Genomic DNA, 17671 nt, shown 5'->3' on the forward strand with positions numbered 1-17671 from the left:
TGTGGGGGCATCTAGGTCACACAGTGGATAGAATACCAAACCTGATGTCAGTAAGGTGAGTTTTCCTGAGTCCAAATCCAGCTTCAGAGACATACTAGCTCTGTGGCTCTGGGCAAATCACTTAACCCTGTTTGCCTGAGGTTCCTCGTATGTAAAATAAGCTGAAGAAGGAAATGACAAACCATTCCAGTAGTTTTGCCAAGAAAACCCCAAATGGGGACACACAGAAAGGGACACACTAACAATGACTCAAAAACGAGATCAATCACATTGTAATTCTATACATTTAATTCTACAAACAATGAATATGTTATATTCATTTTTATGATATAACAATATATTATGGTTATGTATCATTTTATGAATGTACAGTTGTATAATATTTCCACTGTTAGCACCTTGTTTATAATGCACTTTCTTAACCACTCAGTGTCTTTAAACTGCCTCCCATTTTCAGTAACATTTCAGTTAACAAGAGACCTTCTTTCCCAGAGGATTTCCTTTAACCTTTCAGAAACAAAATATTTCATGTTAATTTTTAGCTTAATTTGAGTGCAGTCATTTCCTTAAAATCGCTGAATATGGGCTGAAGTCTGCTCCATCACTGACCTCTTTAATTCAATCAAGGTCACCCCCATAAAGTTGCCCAAACAGCTTTATTTCTCAATTAGAAAAGAGGCAGAGCTGTTTAAAAGCATTTAGTGTTTGATTAATAGTGCTTAACGGGTGCTTCAGCTCTTACTGAGGTTTTTTTAAGTAGTTGCTAGTAAGAATAAAACATTGCTAACTGAAAAATTAAACTCATCAGAAACTCAAAACAAATCATTTTAATGAGCAAAAGCAAAAAGTGCTTTTTGTGGGCTCCTAAAAAAGGTGTCCCAATAGAGAGGTTTTTAATACTTAGCCCAAGTCCCCTCTGGTAGAAATGGGTATAATTTAGTCATAGAGATAGTTATTTAAACTAACTACACTCTTGATGCTGAGCCTGAGGAATCCACAGAGACAAATTATCCTCTTTGGGGAGGAGGATCACAGAGAGAAGGGAAACGTGATCTTCCAGAACACGGCACTCTGGGAATGAACTGGAGTCTTGATGGAGATGGGTCTAGTTTCATAATAGCAAATCTGAAAGAATGAAGGTTTGAGATCCTTGAAAAAAAAAAGCCTCAGTATTGATTGGAGAATGGCGGAACAATTTCCAGTCCCTACAGGAGTGTCCTGGAGGCACCTGGAACCAGCTCATTATTAAATGTTCTTTGTGAGCATGGACCTGTCAGAAATCAGTAGATGCTACACATCAGAACTTGAATTATTGTTTTGTTGATTGTATAGACTTACAAGAGTGATGGAGAAGATTAATAATGTGAATTAAATGGGGTTTTTTTTGCCCTTACATTCCATCTTAGAATCTATACTGCATATTGGTTCCAAGGCAGAAGAGTGGTAAAGGCTAGGCAATGGGGTTAAGTGACTTCCCCACGGTCACACATTTAAGAAGTTTTTTAGGTCACATTTGAACCCAGGACCTCCTGTCTCTGGGAACTGACTCTCAATCTACTGAGCCACCTAGTGGCCCTCTTAAATACATACATACATACATACATACATATATATATATATATATATATATATAATGGCAGTAGCAATATACATTGAAAGAAAAAAAAACTGTGTAATTATAATGAATATTATTGTCCCTGAAGAAAAGAAGAGAAATTGTACTTTTTTTCTTCATTCAGAAGTGGGAGATAGTATTTGTAAGACATTTCATATAGCCTTTTTTCACTTGATTAGATGTGCTGAACTACTTTTTTTTCCCTTTCTTTTTAAAAATTCTTTGTTCCAAAAGATGGCTCTCTGGGCAGGGAAAGAATATATTTGTAAATGATGGTATCATTTAAATTAGCAGCACCAATTTGATAAAAGAATAAGTGAGGAAGGTGACCAGATTTTTTCCTCCTTGTCTCCTGGACAGGCTTGAAGGCCAGTATTACCATATGAGCTAGCTCTCCTTAGAAGGGAGCCCCTGGGGGGAAAAAAAAGGCAAACTTCCAGGATTAGAGTGAAATATCTCCAAAAGTGGGGATTGTTTGGTGTCATCAGAGAGAAAGAAGAAATGCACTGAACTCTTGAATTATAATCCCTACCCAAAATTTCCCATGTGACTTTCCTCTAAGTTCCAGTTCTCTCAGCTGTAAAATAAGGTCTCCCTAAAAGAGTCTTGACAGAGTTATGAGAGGCCACTAATCAAATGATCCTCCAAAGTCTCTTTACAAATTTCAAATGCTGTATAAATTATCAATAATTATTCCAGCAAGTGATCAAAGAGATTCTAAACTATGGGAGTAGATTATAATAAATTGAGAGAGAGGAAAAGAGTTTCAAGGCAAGTAAATAAAATGTGATTAGAAAACAAAAGTTATCAGGAAATTAAACTGAGAAAGAAGTCAAAATGGGGCCAATGATATCAAAATATGATTATTCAAAAAAGGAAAGAAAGTCCTAAGTTGTTGATAGGGAGAAGAGACAAATAACTTTATGGTAAAAGGTTGACCTCAGGAAAGACTTTGCCAGGTGCCAAGTTTAGCCATATCTCATTTGGAACAAACCATGACTCTGAAAAAAAAGATTATTTGAAAGAAAAGTAAAGTGATCAAAAGCAGAAAGACTGTCCATGAATGCCCAGTGAAAGAATTTCCCCATTCCCCTGATGTGAGGAGACTAGTTGACCCTTTGACTTGCAAATTTCAAAACATACCCATGAAGAACCCCTCTAGTCCTTTACTAAAGGAAGTGACTGACATGGGCTAAGGAGGTGGTGTTGAGCTTTTCTTTTTCCTCCCAAGAACATAGCTGTTAATTCAAGACTGAATATGTCATGTGGCATTCTAGGTAGAAACGATGTCTATATACTTGCAAAGAAAAATAATACAAGATAATATCTAAGATGAGAAAAATGTGCTTTGGAGACATTGGGTAGAGGATTTATGAAGTCATTCAATCATAGTATCATTATAGGAAAGCCATTAAGAGGCATTCATTCAGAAAGGAAGATGTAGCTTTTTTTTATCTAAAAAGCAAAACAAGAGGAAGAGAAGAAAGCTGCTTTAGATATCAGACCTTGAAAAGAATGTCAAAACAATGGAAAGACTTAAAAAAAAAAGATGGAAAGAAAGCAGGAAAGTGATAACGGCTAACATGCATGTGGCACCTTAAGGTTTGCAAAGCATTTAACATACATGATCTCACACAGCATCATAGGGGAGAGTAGGCACCTTCAATTTCATCCTTTTCTCCCCATTTTACAAATGAGGAAACTAATATTTGAATTTGTTTCTCCTGATTTATCATCCAGGTTCCTTTCTATTCTACCTCAGTCTCTTTTTAATTTTTTAAAATATATGTATTTATTTGTTTATTTGCTACATTAAAATACCCAGTTAACTCTTTTCCTTCATTAGAGAGGACATCATTTGACAAAAATATATTTGTATATATTAGTTCTTTCTCTGAAAGTGAACATACACCCCTCAAATTTTATGTGTGTGTGTGTGTGTGTGTGGTATTCTCAATCTCAATTTTAAAGAACATCAACCAAGAGTGAAAAGTCCTATAAACTGAGCCAAGCTCATTTTGTCTAAAAACAGGGAGTAGCCTCCAAAGTTATCAGAATCCAGTCATTTTTCCCATGCCAGTTTCATCTTTTCTGATTTATAAATCCTAAAGGACAGGATATTTATCCTGCTTTCTACTGTGTTTCCTACTGGATACAAAACATTGGAATTAGAGCCAGGAGATACACAGGTTCAAAATCCGTGCCTGACATTCATGAGTAAATCTATGTGTTGTACAAAATCCTAGATAAATCTCCTATCTTCTCTTAACTTCAGTTTCCTTATCCACCAAAAGGGGAAAATAATATATGTAATATACTCAACACAGAGTTGTCAAATGATAAAGTAATCTGCATAATTAAAACCCAATATAAATATTCATCATAATTAGTTTTTTAATATAATACAGTGCCAAACACAGACGGGTGCTCATGGATATTTTAGTATAAAATGAAGGAGTGGCTTATTGAGTTAGATCAAAGATGGGGTGACAGGTCTCTTTTTTTGGTATAATGGAGACAGTCTTCATACATTCAATTCTTTGAAATTCTGCCATTTCCCTTTGTAGCTAGCTTTCTTAAAGTTGGAACCTCAGAGGACATTAAATCCACTTGTATGTGAATAGAACCCCCAACCCCAATATCCTTGATAATTTTCTATGTTCTGCTTAAAGCAACTTACTCTTCAATAAACAAAATTTATTTGCCCCCTAAAGAAGCTCTCTCTACTTTCATATTGCTCTAATCATCAAGAATTTCTTTTTTTCTTTATACTGAACCTTTATTAGCCCCTAGTTCTAATTCCTTTTGTGCACCACAACCTTCAGATTCTTGAAGACAGCTCTAACACCCACCACCACCAACACCAATTTAATACATTTTCTTCATCCAGTCTCCCATCACAATATCTTCACCATGTTATTCATTCTTCCCTGGACATTGTCCATCTTTATCTGTGTCACATTTGGACTCCATCTTGCCAGTGTCTTAGTGGTCATCAGCACTGAACACAATTCTTCATATATACTGTAACCAGAGAGAGTACAGCAGGACTAACATGTTTGTTGTTGTTCTAAACACTATTTCTCATTCCTTCATCAGATTGCATTAGTCTTTCTTTAGTTACTATACTATGTTCTTTTTTCACTTCAAGATTGTGGTCCAAATAAAGCCCTGAAGCTGTTTTCACCCAAATGATGGATCCTGGTTTTAACTGAGTAGCTGATTCTTTTTAACCTAAAAACTTTGCATTTACCTTCATGAAATTTCATCTTATCAGATTCAACCCATTATTCTTAACTGTCAAGATTTCGAGGGGAGAGGCAATCCTGACAGCCATTCCATATGCTGTCTCTGCTTCCCAGATTTCTATCATCTTCAGAATTGATAAACATTTCATCTACATACTTTCATCTGAATCACTGATGAAAATGTTAAATAGCCTCGGACAAAGGACAGACCTTTGAGAGACTCCATTAGGTACCTGCCTCCGCCATGATGTGGACCAACTGGTAGCCCTTTGGGTCTATTCATTCAAGCAATTTTATTAAACAAATTTTTGAAATATTAGCATACTATGTCTGCAATAGTTGCCTGATCTAGCTTTAGAAAAAAAATAAATCAAGTTAGTCTGGCATGTCCTATTCTTAGGGAAACCATCTGTCTCTTAGTAATTACTACTTCTCTTTCTAAATTCTCAAAAATTGGAATAATATGTTCCGAAATCGTGTCAGAAATCAATATTAAGCTTATTGATTGGTAATTTGGAAAGCTGACCTGTGCCATAGGCATGAGATTTGCTAATAGATAAGTGTTTGTGGCATGAATGAAGGTTTCCAAAGAATATAAATGAAGTGAATGGATGATAATACATTATACATCTATAGTGCTCTTTTCTCAGACATTCTCTATATAACAACTCGTTAAAGTATATGGTGAAAATGTTGCTAATTCCATTTTACAGATAAGGAAATAAGAGCTCAGAGAGGTTAAGTAAAAGCACCACTGTTTACAAAGCTAGAAAATAAAAACAAGATATTTTCTTCCCAAGTCATTTGCCTAAGATTTAGACTATTTTGCCAGTCACTGAGCTGGTGCCCTAATAATCTAGACCACCCAGCTTCTTTGGGGTTTAATTAGCTGAAAGATGAATATTTGTATCTTTCTCATGAGATAATTATTTTACAATAAAATAAGTCAGCACCCAACACAATGCCTCGCATATTTTAAGTCTTATTTTTTATGGAGTGACAATCTAAAAAAATCTTAAGAGTTACAAAAGCAGTGAATCCCAAGTTACCAGAACTTTGCAAAGTTAAATAGCAGGACAACTCTTGAAAGAGATATAAAGTATTTTCACCATCATTGATGGCAAAATATGCAATTACGCTTGGCCACATAGAATGAAGGGGAAATTTTTTTTTCCTCCTATCAAAATTAGAGACATATTATGTGGTAAAATTATGGTGATGCTACAGCATCAGAAGGCTGACATCCCTTTAGTGCATTGGTAGGAGAAAATGGCAGAGGCTTAAAATGGGCGTACCAATGGAGTAGGGTACTCAAGACTTATCCATATAGCAGCCACACATTTAATGCTGTTTACTACCGTACTAAGTGATTGGAATACAAAGAAAACACAAGAAACCAGCTCCTCTCTTCGAAGGGCTTACCAACTAATGGCAGAGACTTTGGGTTAGTAGGCTGAAGGGTGCCCACTTGTGGGAGCACTTTGCTGAGCTTGGGATCCTCTCTGTGATAGTACTAACCAGTCCCTCTGGAGAAGCCTCACTCTGTGTCTCACAGAAAACAGAGGGGAGAATATGAATGGATCTGTGCAGATTTAAAATCAACCATTATAATTCAAAGATTGTTCAGAGAGAGCCATCAACTCAAAGACCCCATAATGGTCTGTAAATGATATTAGTATCAAAAGTAAAGAACTTGCGCATCACTAACCAGAAATGGGCCAAAAGGGGGAAAATTATGACAAAGGAAAGCAGCAGCAACAGGACTGGTGTTCTGCATGTGTGGAGTGGAGAGTTAAAGAGACATTCTACCTGCCCTCTTTTAGAAATATGACACCCTGACGCAAACTTGTCAGAATGACAGATTTCTGTAGGCACCTGGACTGACATCAAGCATGTGCACATTTTTTAAATCCATATTTAGATAGCATGCACACTCTGATGTAAATGTTTTATAAAATTGAAACTGCCAGTCCAAAGATGGTAAGTGAAAAAAGGGGGGGGGGATCACTACCTCATGCACAATTACAGGGAGGGAGGCTTTCTGTAGGAAATCAGATTAAAAGGTGCCATTTGAGAAAGGACTCAAATGAGAGAGGAAGACATGGACTATGTGGGCCAGCATGATACAGGGAAAGTCAGCCTGCTGTACTGGAAAGGATGCTAGATTTGAGTTGGGTGCAGTGGAAGGAGTGCAAACCTTGGGTAACCCCAACCTCACTCCTTGCTCTCTGTATTACCCTGGTAGGGGGCTGTTAGGGGTTAGTGGATAGGGAGGGTCATGTGCCTTGAGTCAGGGAGATGTGATTTCAAATCAGGTTTTAAATCACTTAACTTCTGATTGCCTGACAAAAGGTTCCACTGGAGAAGGAAATGGCAAACCACTGCAGCATCCTTGCTAAGAAAACCCTGTGGAGAGCGATGGTCTAAGGGCTCATGAGGAGTGAGGGTTGAGATGAGGGTTAGGGTCTGAGTTGGAGTTGGACATGACCAAACAAGGGAACAACAACCTAACCTTGGCCAAGTCATTGTCTGGAAGTCGTTTTCCTCCTCTGTAAAAAATGGCATTGGACAAAGTGACCTCTGGGGTACCCTCTAGCTCTAGGTCCAGGATTCTCTCTCAGCAGGGCCACTTCTGGCTACATGATCATAACTTGATCTTAGTGAACTCCGAGGCCTCATCTTTGCAATCAAAGAAAGGAGCACCTGTACCGTCTATCTCACAGAGCTGTTATGTGCAAAGCACTCCTCACTTGAAGCACTCTTTCAGTTTAGAGTGGCGGGGAAGATGGGGATGGCGGGGATGGTTCTGTTGATGTTGCAGATGGATGAGGAATGGGGGGTGGGGAGCTTAAAGCCTTCCCCTTCTGATTAAGCTGTGAAATAGTTCAAATAAACCCTGAGTACTAAATGAGAGATGAAATCAGACTAAGGCTGAATCCTCCAGCTAAACATGAAAACCTATCTACTTATCCTATAACGTCCTGCCTTCCCTTCCTCCATGGCGCGATCCTTACCCCCACCTTATTCTTACTAGCAACAAAAAATACTTAAAGAGAATAATTGAAAGCATCAGAGGTTGCAAACAGGTCAGGATCTTCAGTACAAGAGATAGAAAATGCAGATCAAAGAGAAAACTGAAATCCATATGCTTATTCTTTGATGCCTGGATCATCAGAGGTTCCCTTCTCCAATGCAAATCACAATCCGTACTTGCCTTCTTTTCCTGTGTGATTCTTGTCTATGTCTGTCTTTTACTTCTTCATAGAGAAGATCCCTAAGGCAGTGTAGGCCTTCCTCAAATGAAATTCAAATAGAAATCCTGTCTCTTAGAGTTAGGCTTGGGGTAGAGCAGGAACAAGTAAGAAGAGATGAATCTTGAAGCCAGTGGATTTTCAGAATATTTCTCTCATTTTTTTAAGGTCCTAAGGACGTCTCTAAGAATGGTGAGTGTGTTTTACCTAAACTTTGTATTTTCCACCCCCTAGTTCAGTGTTCTGCATGTATTAGTTACTTAATTAATGTTTAGTGAATTATATATTGCCGTTCTCTTTAATCCTATATCTTTTGTGAAAATTCAGAATTAGCCTAGTGTGGGAAAAGAGATGGAATTCTCGGTTTTCTTTTTGTAAACAAAGTAAAGGTTATTGGGGAAGAGAGCTGGTGATAATCAAAAGAAAAGTATATATATATATATATATATATATATATATATATTTGGTGGCCTGTTACTATTTAAATTTGAAAGACATAAGGATTCATGAGTGAATATTTATTTTTTTTATTTTTTATTTATTTATTTTTTTAAATATATTTTATTTGATCATTTCCAAGCATTATTCGTTAAAGACATAGATCATTTTCTTTTCCTCCCCCCCACCCCCCATAGCCGACGCGTAAGTCCACTGGGCATTAGATGTTTTCTTGATTTGAACCCATTGCTGTGTTGATAATATTTGCACTAGAGTGTTCATTTAGAGTCTCTCCTCTGTCATGTCCCCTCAGCCACTGTAGTCAGGCAGTTGCTTTTCCTCGGTGTTTCTACTCCCACAGTTTATCCTCTGCTTATGAATGGTGTTTTTTTCTCCTGGATCCCTGCAAGTTGTTCAGGGACATTACACCGCCACTAATGGAGAAGTCCATTGCGTTCAATTATACCACAGTGTATTAGTCTCTGTGTACAATGTTCTCCTGGTTCTGCTCCTCTTGCTCTGCATCACTTCCTGGAGGTTGTTCCAGTCCATGAGTGAATATTTAAACGATAGTTTATGGCTTGAAATAAACAGTACACACATAGTCATATTGTCTTAGGTGACTTTAAAATCTCCTCAGGAATATATATATATATATATATATATATATAATCTGATGTAGTACTTCAATTATACTCAGCATAGACCCAGAAATTAAAAGGAGAGAACAAGAAGAAAAATATCACATGAAAAAAGAAAGTTTGTTTAGGTTTGCAGAGTTTTGTTTTATTTTATAAGGGACACTTCCTGCTGGTTCATCTCCTCATCTTAAGCCATTTCAGTAACAGAATCTAGGCTTGTTTCTCTCCCCTAAATACCCTTATTGCCTGTGTCTCCCACCAGACAGAAACAGACGCCTTATTATGTTTTTGTTTTAGTCTTACTAATAATATCCAGTACAATGACTACATAGGACTCTGCAAATGCCATATGTTATTTCATTGCTGAGTAATAATAATAATGATGATGATGATGATGATGATGATGATGATAATCCAGAGATGCTGGAACTAAAAGGCTTTCTATAAGCAGATTTGGGAAGTTCACTGCTCTATACTCTTTACTTGTTCTATTGCTTCAAATTTTGACACAGATGTTTCATTAATTCCTTCAACTGTACCAACCAAGCTTAGCATTATGGAAGACAAAAAAAATGATAATCATAATTAGCACTTAGGTCATCCTTTAAGGTTTGCCAACCACTTTACTTATCTCATTTGATCTTCACAATATCCCTGAGGATTAGGTACTATAATTATTCCTATTTTACACATAAGGAAACTGAGGCTGAGAAAAGTTGTGACTTGCCCAGGGTTAAACAATTAGCAAGTAAACAAAGCAAGATTAAAATTCAGATTTGAATCCTGAGTCTGAGTCTAAGACCCTGCGGATATGGTCTTGTCCCTCATAGAATTCATAGTCTAAAAAAAATCAGTTATGTTATTTCTTCTGGGAATTAGTCTGGTTAACTGAAACATCCCAAGGCATAATTGTCATTATTTTCATAGTTCTGATAGTTATCTTTATCTGTAAGTGAGAGAGCCATTCAGTTCCTGATCTCTTCAGTTTCTTTATCTAAAAATTGATGTTCTACCTATCTTTTTTATACTTTTTTATTTTATTTTATACTTTTTTATATATATTTTATTTTATACTTTGTATAAGCAGAGAAGGAAAACAAAGAGTCCACAAACTCCGGAGTGCAGCCTTGGTTCAAGATTAAAATGACTTATGATTAATATATAGTTGGAAAGTATTTAACACAATAAATAAAAATACAACAGAAAATAGATTTTATTAATATGTGATTTTCTAAGTGAATATGAAGTCCATTTTGCATTGTTTTCAGTCATGTCTGAATTTTAGAAATTACCCAATTTAGAATTTTCTTGGCAAAGATACTGGAGTGGTTAGCTATTTTCTTCTGCAGTTCATTTTACAGATGAGGAACTGGGCAAAGAGTTAAATGATTTGCCCAGGGTCATACAACGTGAATATCTGAAGCTGGATTTGAACTCAGGAAGAGAAGTCTCCCTGACTTTAGATCTGGCACTATCCACTACACCATCTACCTACCCACAGGGATCCTTATTTATGGTTTAAATTTGAAAGGCTTATAAGGATTCATGAGTGAATATTTAAACAATAGTTTATGGCTTGAAATAAACGGTACGCTCATAGTCATATTGTTTTAAGTGACTTTAAAATCTCCTCAGGAAACATTTATCATATATATTTAGTATGTATTAAAGCTTTGGAGAATAGAAAGAGAATATTTAGTTCCTGCCCTTAGGGAGTTTATTCTCTAGCTGAGAAGACAAAATGTATGAGGAAAAATCTCAGGAACATTTATAAAGTAATACATAAGCAACTACTTTTGAAACAAAAAATATAAGTATATAATATAAAATATTTCCATAAGCCTTTTGTCCAATCAGAATCTTTACATGGTTCCCAGTCCTTAAATTAAACTTAAATTAAACTCAAATGTCTCGACAATGACTCATAAATCTTTACCAGGTGTAGATGTCAAAAAATTACCTTCTTGGAGGAGAGGAAAACAAGGTATAGAGAAGCCATTAAGGGGTTAATCAATGTCGGAGAGGCATAAAATCCAGTCCCCAAGACTTCCATTTGAGTGTACTCTTCCCAAAATGTAATTCCCAACAGTGTTCAGAAAGGGTCCTTTTGGGACATATGACTACATTTGGAGGTCCACTTCTCCTAGGTTCTGAACTAAAAGGTGAAAAAAGTGAAGGAGACCCTTTCCCTTAGGACCTTAAAATATTCTGTTGAAATACAGCATATGAGCAGATAAGTATTACACAAGATAGGCCAACAGAAGAATGCAGAGAAAGCCCTCTAGGAAAATTTGAGGTAGGTGGGAACCCTTAAAGGAAAAGGAATCAAGGAAAACTTCTTGGAATAAGTAGCCCCTAGAGTTAGGTGGCAACACAGACTCTCCGTTATATTTCCAGTAGTTTCCTGTGCCTAGACCAAGACTAGCCTCAGCAGCCTCATACATCCCAATGTTTTGCTGACCAAATCCAGCCCCTCCGTTTTGTAAATTAGAAGATGAAGGCTTGAAATATTAAATAATTTGCCTAAGGTGACATGAGTAGTAAGTGACAGAGGCAGAAGGGAGGACAGACATAGCCCTTTCAGAACCAGAGCTCTTGTCACTCTCCCCAAAACAATGCCCTCCTATGCCGTCCAAGGTGAAGGAGATCTTTGAAGTGCTCTATTTGACTAAGAAAATGAAGACTAAAGAGTAAATACATGCTCTCAGGCTCCTAGAAGTTCTGACATTGTGAACAGAAATTTAAACATGCACATTTCCCCAGTGACAAAAAGATTTACAATTCTTGAGAACTATAGATAGTGTTGGAAATAATATGTTAAAGTGTTCTCTTGTTTAGTTGTATCTTGCCTGAGCATGAAAAAGATATTAGCATATTATCAGGATACTGGGACAAATCCCAAAATAGCTTGCCTTTTTTTCATATAGTGCTAATTATTTTTCAGAAGCCAGCTCTAGTTGTTAACCTGGAAATTTCAATGTTTTCACCAGATCCTTTACTTAAAAGAAGTAAAACATGGCGCCATCTTCATCCAAAGAAACTTTCGATGATTTCTAGCTCCACAGGAGGCAGAGATCATGTCAATAAAGACAATAGTAGGTCATACAATATGTATTCCATTATAATCCATCCAACCCAACTGCAAAGAAACACTTTTCCTAACAAAATTGCATCTGCAAATTCATCATATTTATGCTCATGTCAGTTTTAGTTCCATTAGTTCCCCTGTGCTAATTAAAAACAAAAAACCTAGTTCATTTGGTTAGAAAAATTCCTCCAAAGTATAATAAGCTATAGAAGGCTTATAGTAGTCACCGAGCAAATGCTTAGTTGATTGATTAATGACATCAAAAGTCATTACTCTCAAATTCACTGCAATCTGACTCAGCTAAGATTAAATTGGGCTCAATGTCATTTTGTAATGTTGTGGATACTCTCTTGTACTCTAATTCTTTGATAATTTGTATACATTATGCGGTTCCAATCTCAGCTTAACCACTAGTTAACTGGGTGAACCTTTGACAATTAGGTCATCTCTTCCTTCTGCAAAATGAAGAAATGGGACTAAGGTTCCTTCCTTCTCTCATATTCTGTGGCTCTGTACTAACTCTCAGTTAACAAGATTGTTTTATAAAACAATATCTGTTGGCTACTCATTCCAAACAAGAAGTTTACTATCAATATTCTTTGTTTCTCAGAACAAAAGAAAAACTAGAATCTATCAAACATTCATTTGGCCATTGATCCATTACACAGGCATTCAGTAGGTACATTTCATCAAGAAAGATTTGATTTTTATGCTTTTCAAACCTTTTAATTTGACATCATTTCCTCCAGATGTTTCATGAGAGGCTGCAAAAAACTGAACTAAAGTAATGTCTTAAGGATTCATTTTAAGTCCCTTCTACATTATAAACCCCAATAAATTTCACTGGGTCCAAATTTGTCAGAATTTCCCTTCTTCTGGAACTATTGCACCTTTTCCAAAAATCCTAACATTGTCTTCAGTAAATAGTTGTTCTCTGGCGTATAGCCTCCGGGTTGTGGTCGGATATTGAATCATGTTTACAAACAGGTGGCTTAAAGTTAAGTGGAGTCAATATATGATTTCTCACCCTTTAGAATATTACCACATGGGTAACAAAAAAAAATCTGTAAATATCAAGCTTGAAATCCTTTAATCAGGAACATGAATCAGTTATACACCCCAATTATAAAAATGTTGATAGAATTGGCTATGGTGTTGAGGTTTTTTCCTATTACAGCTGTTTTCTTATAATGATATCACATCCCTCTTCCAGAAATGCAGACGCCACTTGTGTCTTGCTTGGCAGGCTTGGTGGTCATTTGGCTCAGGCAAGAATAAGAACTATCAGTGGTACCATTCCATAGGATTGTGAAAAAGGCCCCAAAAGAATAGATGGCCCTTTTCTCTCTATGTATTTATGCTCAGATAATTTATTTAAATAATGGTGCTGGCACATTTTGCTACACAGATTTCAGCTTATATTGCAGACTCTGCAATTCATTTGGAAAATGTAATTTCCACCCCTGCATACTAATCGATTTCTTCACAAACACCTGCTATCAGTTATGATAATAAAAATGCCATTCTAAATTGAAAAAGGGCCAAATAGAGCTTGCTAAGGAAATGACTTAAGTGTCTTTCAGTGTTGCTAATGTAGTAATGTGTTTGTTGAGCCAACACTTTTTTTCAGCCTTCACATTTTCGATAATTTTGCCCTGTTACATCATCCCTCTGTCAAATGAAACCTCCTTACAGTAAGTCAAACAAAAGGAGGAATGATTGTTTTCTTGGGTGGTGAGAAAATGATTGGAATTAGGCTATAAGGGGTTAAAATACCTGGTCCTAGCTCTCAAATCTAACTTGGCTCTCTTTCTGCCTTTGTGGATAAATCTCCAAAGAACTGTAAAACTGCCTGCTCCTTTGCTGCACACACCCAGAGAATAAACTTTTGTTTATCCAATTCCTCTTTCCCCTAATCCATTCAGCACACCACTCACTGCCACACTTATGTTGCTAAATCATAAGTTTCATCATGTCACTCCCCTGCTCAAGAATCTATAAGAGCTCCCAACTGGCTAACACATTAAATCGAAAGTTAGTCTGATGTCCAAAACTCTCTTTGAATGAGTCCTTCCTTACCTGTGCAGTCCTCTCTCCTTCCGCACAGCACCAAACCTCATTCAGATGTTCTCCTCTGTATCAGAAAATCAATCCAGCCCAATAAAGGTCATGTGACACATTCAGGGTCAAATAAGAAGTGATGAGCAGAGCCAGTTGTCCAGCCCTAATTCTTTGACCCCCATTTCCCATTGTGCTCATTTCCGTATCTCAAACTGAAAATATTCAGTTTTTCTCCTCTCTTTCACTACTCAATGTCTACCTCAGCAGACAAAGAAAAATGAAGAAAGCACTTTGTTGACTCCTTAATCTATAAAACAGAGACCTATAGGAGATCTGTCTGTAATAGTAACTAATAAGTTTTGTGTCAGGAGCGAGTGTTAGATAAAAATCCAGGCTCCTGAGACTTGGTTGTTTGGGATTTTTTTTTAAATCCTCACCTTCTGTCTTAGAATCAATATTGTGTATCCATTCCAAGGCAGAAGACTGGTAAGGGCTAGGCTATGGAGGTGGAGTGACTTGCCCAGGGTCTCACAGCTGGGAAGGGTCTGAGGCCAGATTTAAATCCAAGACTCCCATCTCTAGGCCTGGCTCTCCAAGACTGTTGGCCAACCAAACCACTTTGGTGGAAAGAAAAGATGGTTCTTAGCCTAGTAAAATGTGATCTCCCCAAAGGAAGGGACGCTTCTTGTTGTTCCTGTGTGCACTTGATCATTGCCTCAAACATGGAGGCATCTCCTAAATGTCTGTGGAATGGAATGGGGCGTGTGAAATCGGCGTCACTTTGGCTCCAGGCAGAGTTTTCTTTCCTCCTTGGAAACCACCTTGTACCGAAGTCCATCACTCTTCTTGACACGCTGGACTTGGCACCTCTTCTGGACACTCTTCAGAAGCCTGGCTTAGCAAGCTACTAAACAGGCATGAAAAGAAAGGAATCGGCATGTAGAGGAATAGCATCATTTGTACAAAACTCATGACTGGGCTTCCCATTCTATCTGGCACTGCATCACTCCATGAACAGTTGTGTATGTGTGTGTGTGTACATATGTGTACGTGTGTGTGTCCACGCGCGTGTGTCTACTATGCATTAGATACTGGGGCTACAAAGGCAAAAACAAAAGTGAATGTCCTTAAGCCGTTTCTATTCTATTGAACATATCAGGTCTAAAGAAAGACGTGCTTACGGGCGTAGAGCTTATGAAGTAAGGGGCAGACGAGGCTCCTCTGAAGCACACTCCCTGCCAGGTGCTGGACAGCTCCTTTAAGTTTCCCTTTCTGTAAAAGCAGGGGCGTGGCCTCGATGCTCCCAGAAGTCCCTGTAGCTCTAGCGGTGCGACCCCTTGTATGCTTGTTCTTGAAAGCATAGCGAGATGCATCAGGACAGTCACCATATTGACGTAGGTTGGGACCGTGCGTTCTATTCTACGGAAATTTCTAATCTTCACCATGGAGTCCTGACTGCTCCGTGAGGAAGGCGAGGCAGCTGTCATTACCTGCTTCTTTTTATTGAAGAAGAAACCAAGGATCAGAGTGGTTAGGGGGTGGGCCCAGGGTCACAAAACTGTTCAGTGGGGGCATGACGCAAGTCCTGGACATGAGACTACCAGATCATGGTCTTTTATATGGTACAAGTCAATAAAGAGTGTCCTGAAAGTCTCGCTGCGGTTTTAAGCTCTTAAGGCTGAATGCAGGGTGTCCCAAAAGTCTCAGTGCAGGTTTCACCTTTAATCTTTAAGAGAATTAAACCACACTAACAGTTTTTTTTAATTTGCCATATATTTTTAATGACAATTATAAAAGACCATAAACATCTTTTTCCCCCCAGACTGCCTTTTTAAACAAATGATTTGCTTTTAGTTACAAATACTATATGACAATGCTTTTTTTTTTCCCAAAACTAATACAAGAATAATTTTTGAACAAAATGGCTGATTTTTTTCTAAATTCTTTAGGAATGGGGAAGTGAAAGGGGAGAGAGAAAAGTCTGATCTTTTATAATAGGCACTCACAGTTTTAAGCTCTTAAGGCTGAATGCAGGGTGTCCCAAAAGTCTCAGTGCAGGTTTCACCTTTAATCTTTAAGAGAATTCAACTGCACTCACAGTTTTAAGCTCTTAAGGCTGAAGGCAGGGTGTCCCAAAAGTCTCAGTGCAGGTTAAACTTTAAGAGAATCAAACTGCACTAAAGCTCATGGGATGCCATGAGAAAGGACTGTGGGTTTTTGGTTTTGTTTTTCTGTTTTCATTAGCCCAGGGTGGCAGGGGGTTTCTCTACTCCAGGACCCAACCAGCACCAACCCAACCAGGTCTAGGAAGCATCCCCAGAGATGTCACTGAACCCCGTTCCTGAAATTCCTGTTTATTCCCTCAGCCCTGGCTGCTCAGGCCTATGCTCTTAAGGAAGAGAATGACAGCCTCCGGTGGCAGCTGGATGCCTACAGGAACGAGGTAGAGTTACTGAAACAAGAGAAAGGGCAGCTCTTCCGCACCGAAGAAAACCTCACCAAGGACCAGCAGCTGCAGTTTCTTCAGCAGACGATGCAAGGCATGCAGCAGGTAGTATTTCAGCCCCAGCCCGGGAGCCCTGCATCCCGGAGACGGTCATTTCCCAGAGGGAGGGTGGGGGACGCCTGACACCAAGATGGAAGGACGCTAATTTTGTTGAATGGGAGAGGATTTGCTGTTTACTTTGGGGGGGGAATAAAAAGGGAAAGGCAAAGGTCTGGAGGTGGCTGAGTAAAACTGACCTCTAGGTGCACAGTCAGACAGAGACTGATAGATGGACAGGCAGGCAGACACACAGACATAGATAGACAGAGGGACAGGCAGGCAGATAATCAGACAGAGAAACAGACAGACACAAAGATAAAGAGACAGAAGGACAGTCAGGCAGAAAGATAATCAGACAGAGACAAACAGATATACACATAAATATATATGTTTATGTTTATATATATATGTATATATATACACATAGATACGTGATACCTAGATATATAAAGAGGATAAATTATAAGACTGATGGAGAGGTTTTATTAATCATTTAACATTAATATCTGAAATAACTATTTCAATAAATTAAAAATTATAGACAGCTTATATTTTATGTGTTTATAATATATACACACATATGTATGTATGTTTATGTGTATATATATATATATATATTTATCTTCTGGTTTATTTATTTATATAATGAGAGATAATTAAGGGATCCCCCGGGGAATGTGTCCTGGATGGCCCTTGGGCATATGGGACTAGTCCAGAAGATCATGGAACCTCCCCTGATCTGCAACCTCCCTACACCCAATATATGCACACTACAACGAGAGAG

At 37.8% G+C, this 17671-nt stretch overlaps 1 protein-coding gene across 7 annotated transcripts in view; it reads left to right on the plus strand.

The window, feature by feature from the left end:
- Positions 1-17671, plus strand: part of ENOX1 (ecto-NOX disulfide-thiol exchanger 1) — a 577820-nt gene that overhangs the window by 452465 nt on the left and 107684 nt on the right. For 5 of the 7 annotated variants that reach the window (XM_056807991.1, XM_056807990.1, XM_056807986.1 and 2 more), the window contains 2 exons: positions 8283-8306; positions 16709-16893. In XM_056807991.1, coding sequence (XP_056663969.1) covers positions 8283-8306; positions 16709-16893 — 209 coding nt within the window. The remainder of the gene's footprint in view (positions 1-8282; positions 8307-16708; positions 16894-17671) is intronic. The other 2 variants (XM_056807992.1, XM_056807989.1) reach the window with 1 other exon arrangement.

This window comes from Monodelphis domestica, chromosome 8, assembly GCF_027887165.1.
Source record: "Monodelphis domestica isolate mMonDom1 chromosome 8, mMonDom1.pri, whole genome shotgun sequence".
NCBI lineage: Eukaryota > Metazoa > Chordata > Mammalia > Didelphimorphia > Didelphidae > Monodelphis > Monodelphis domestica.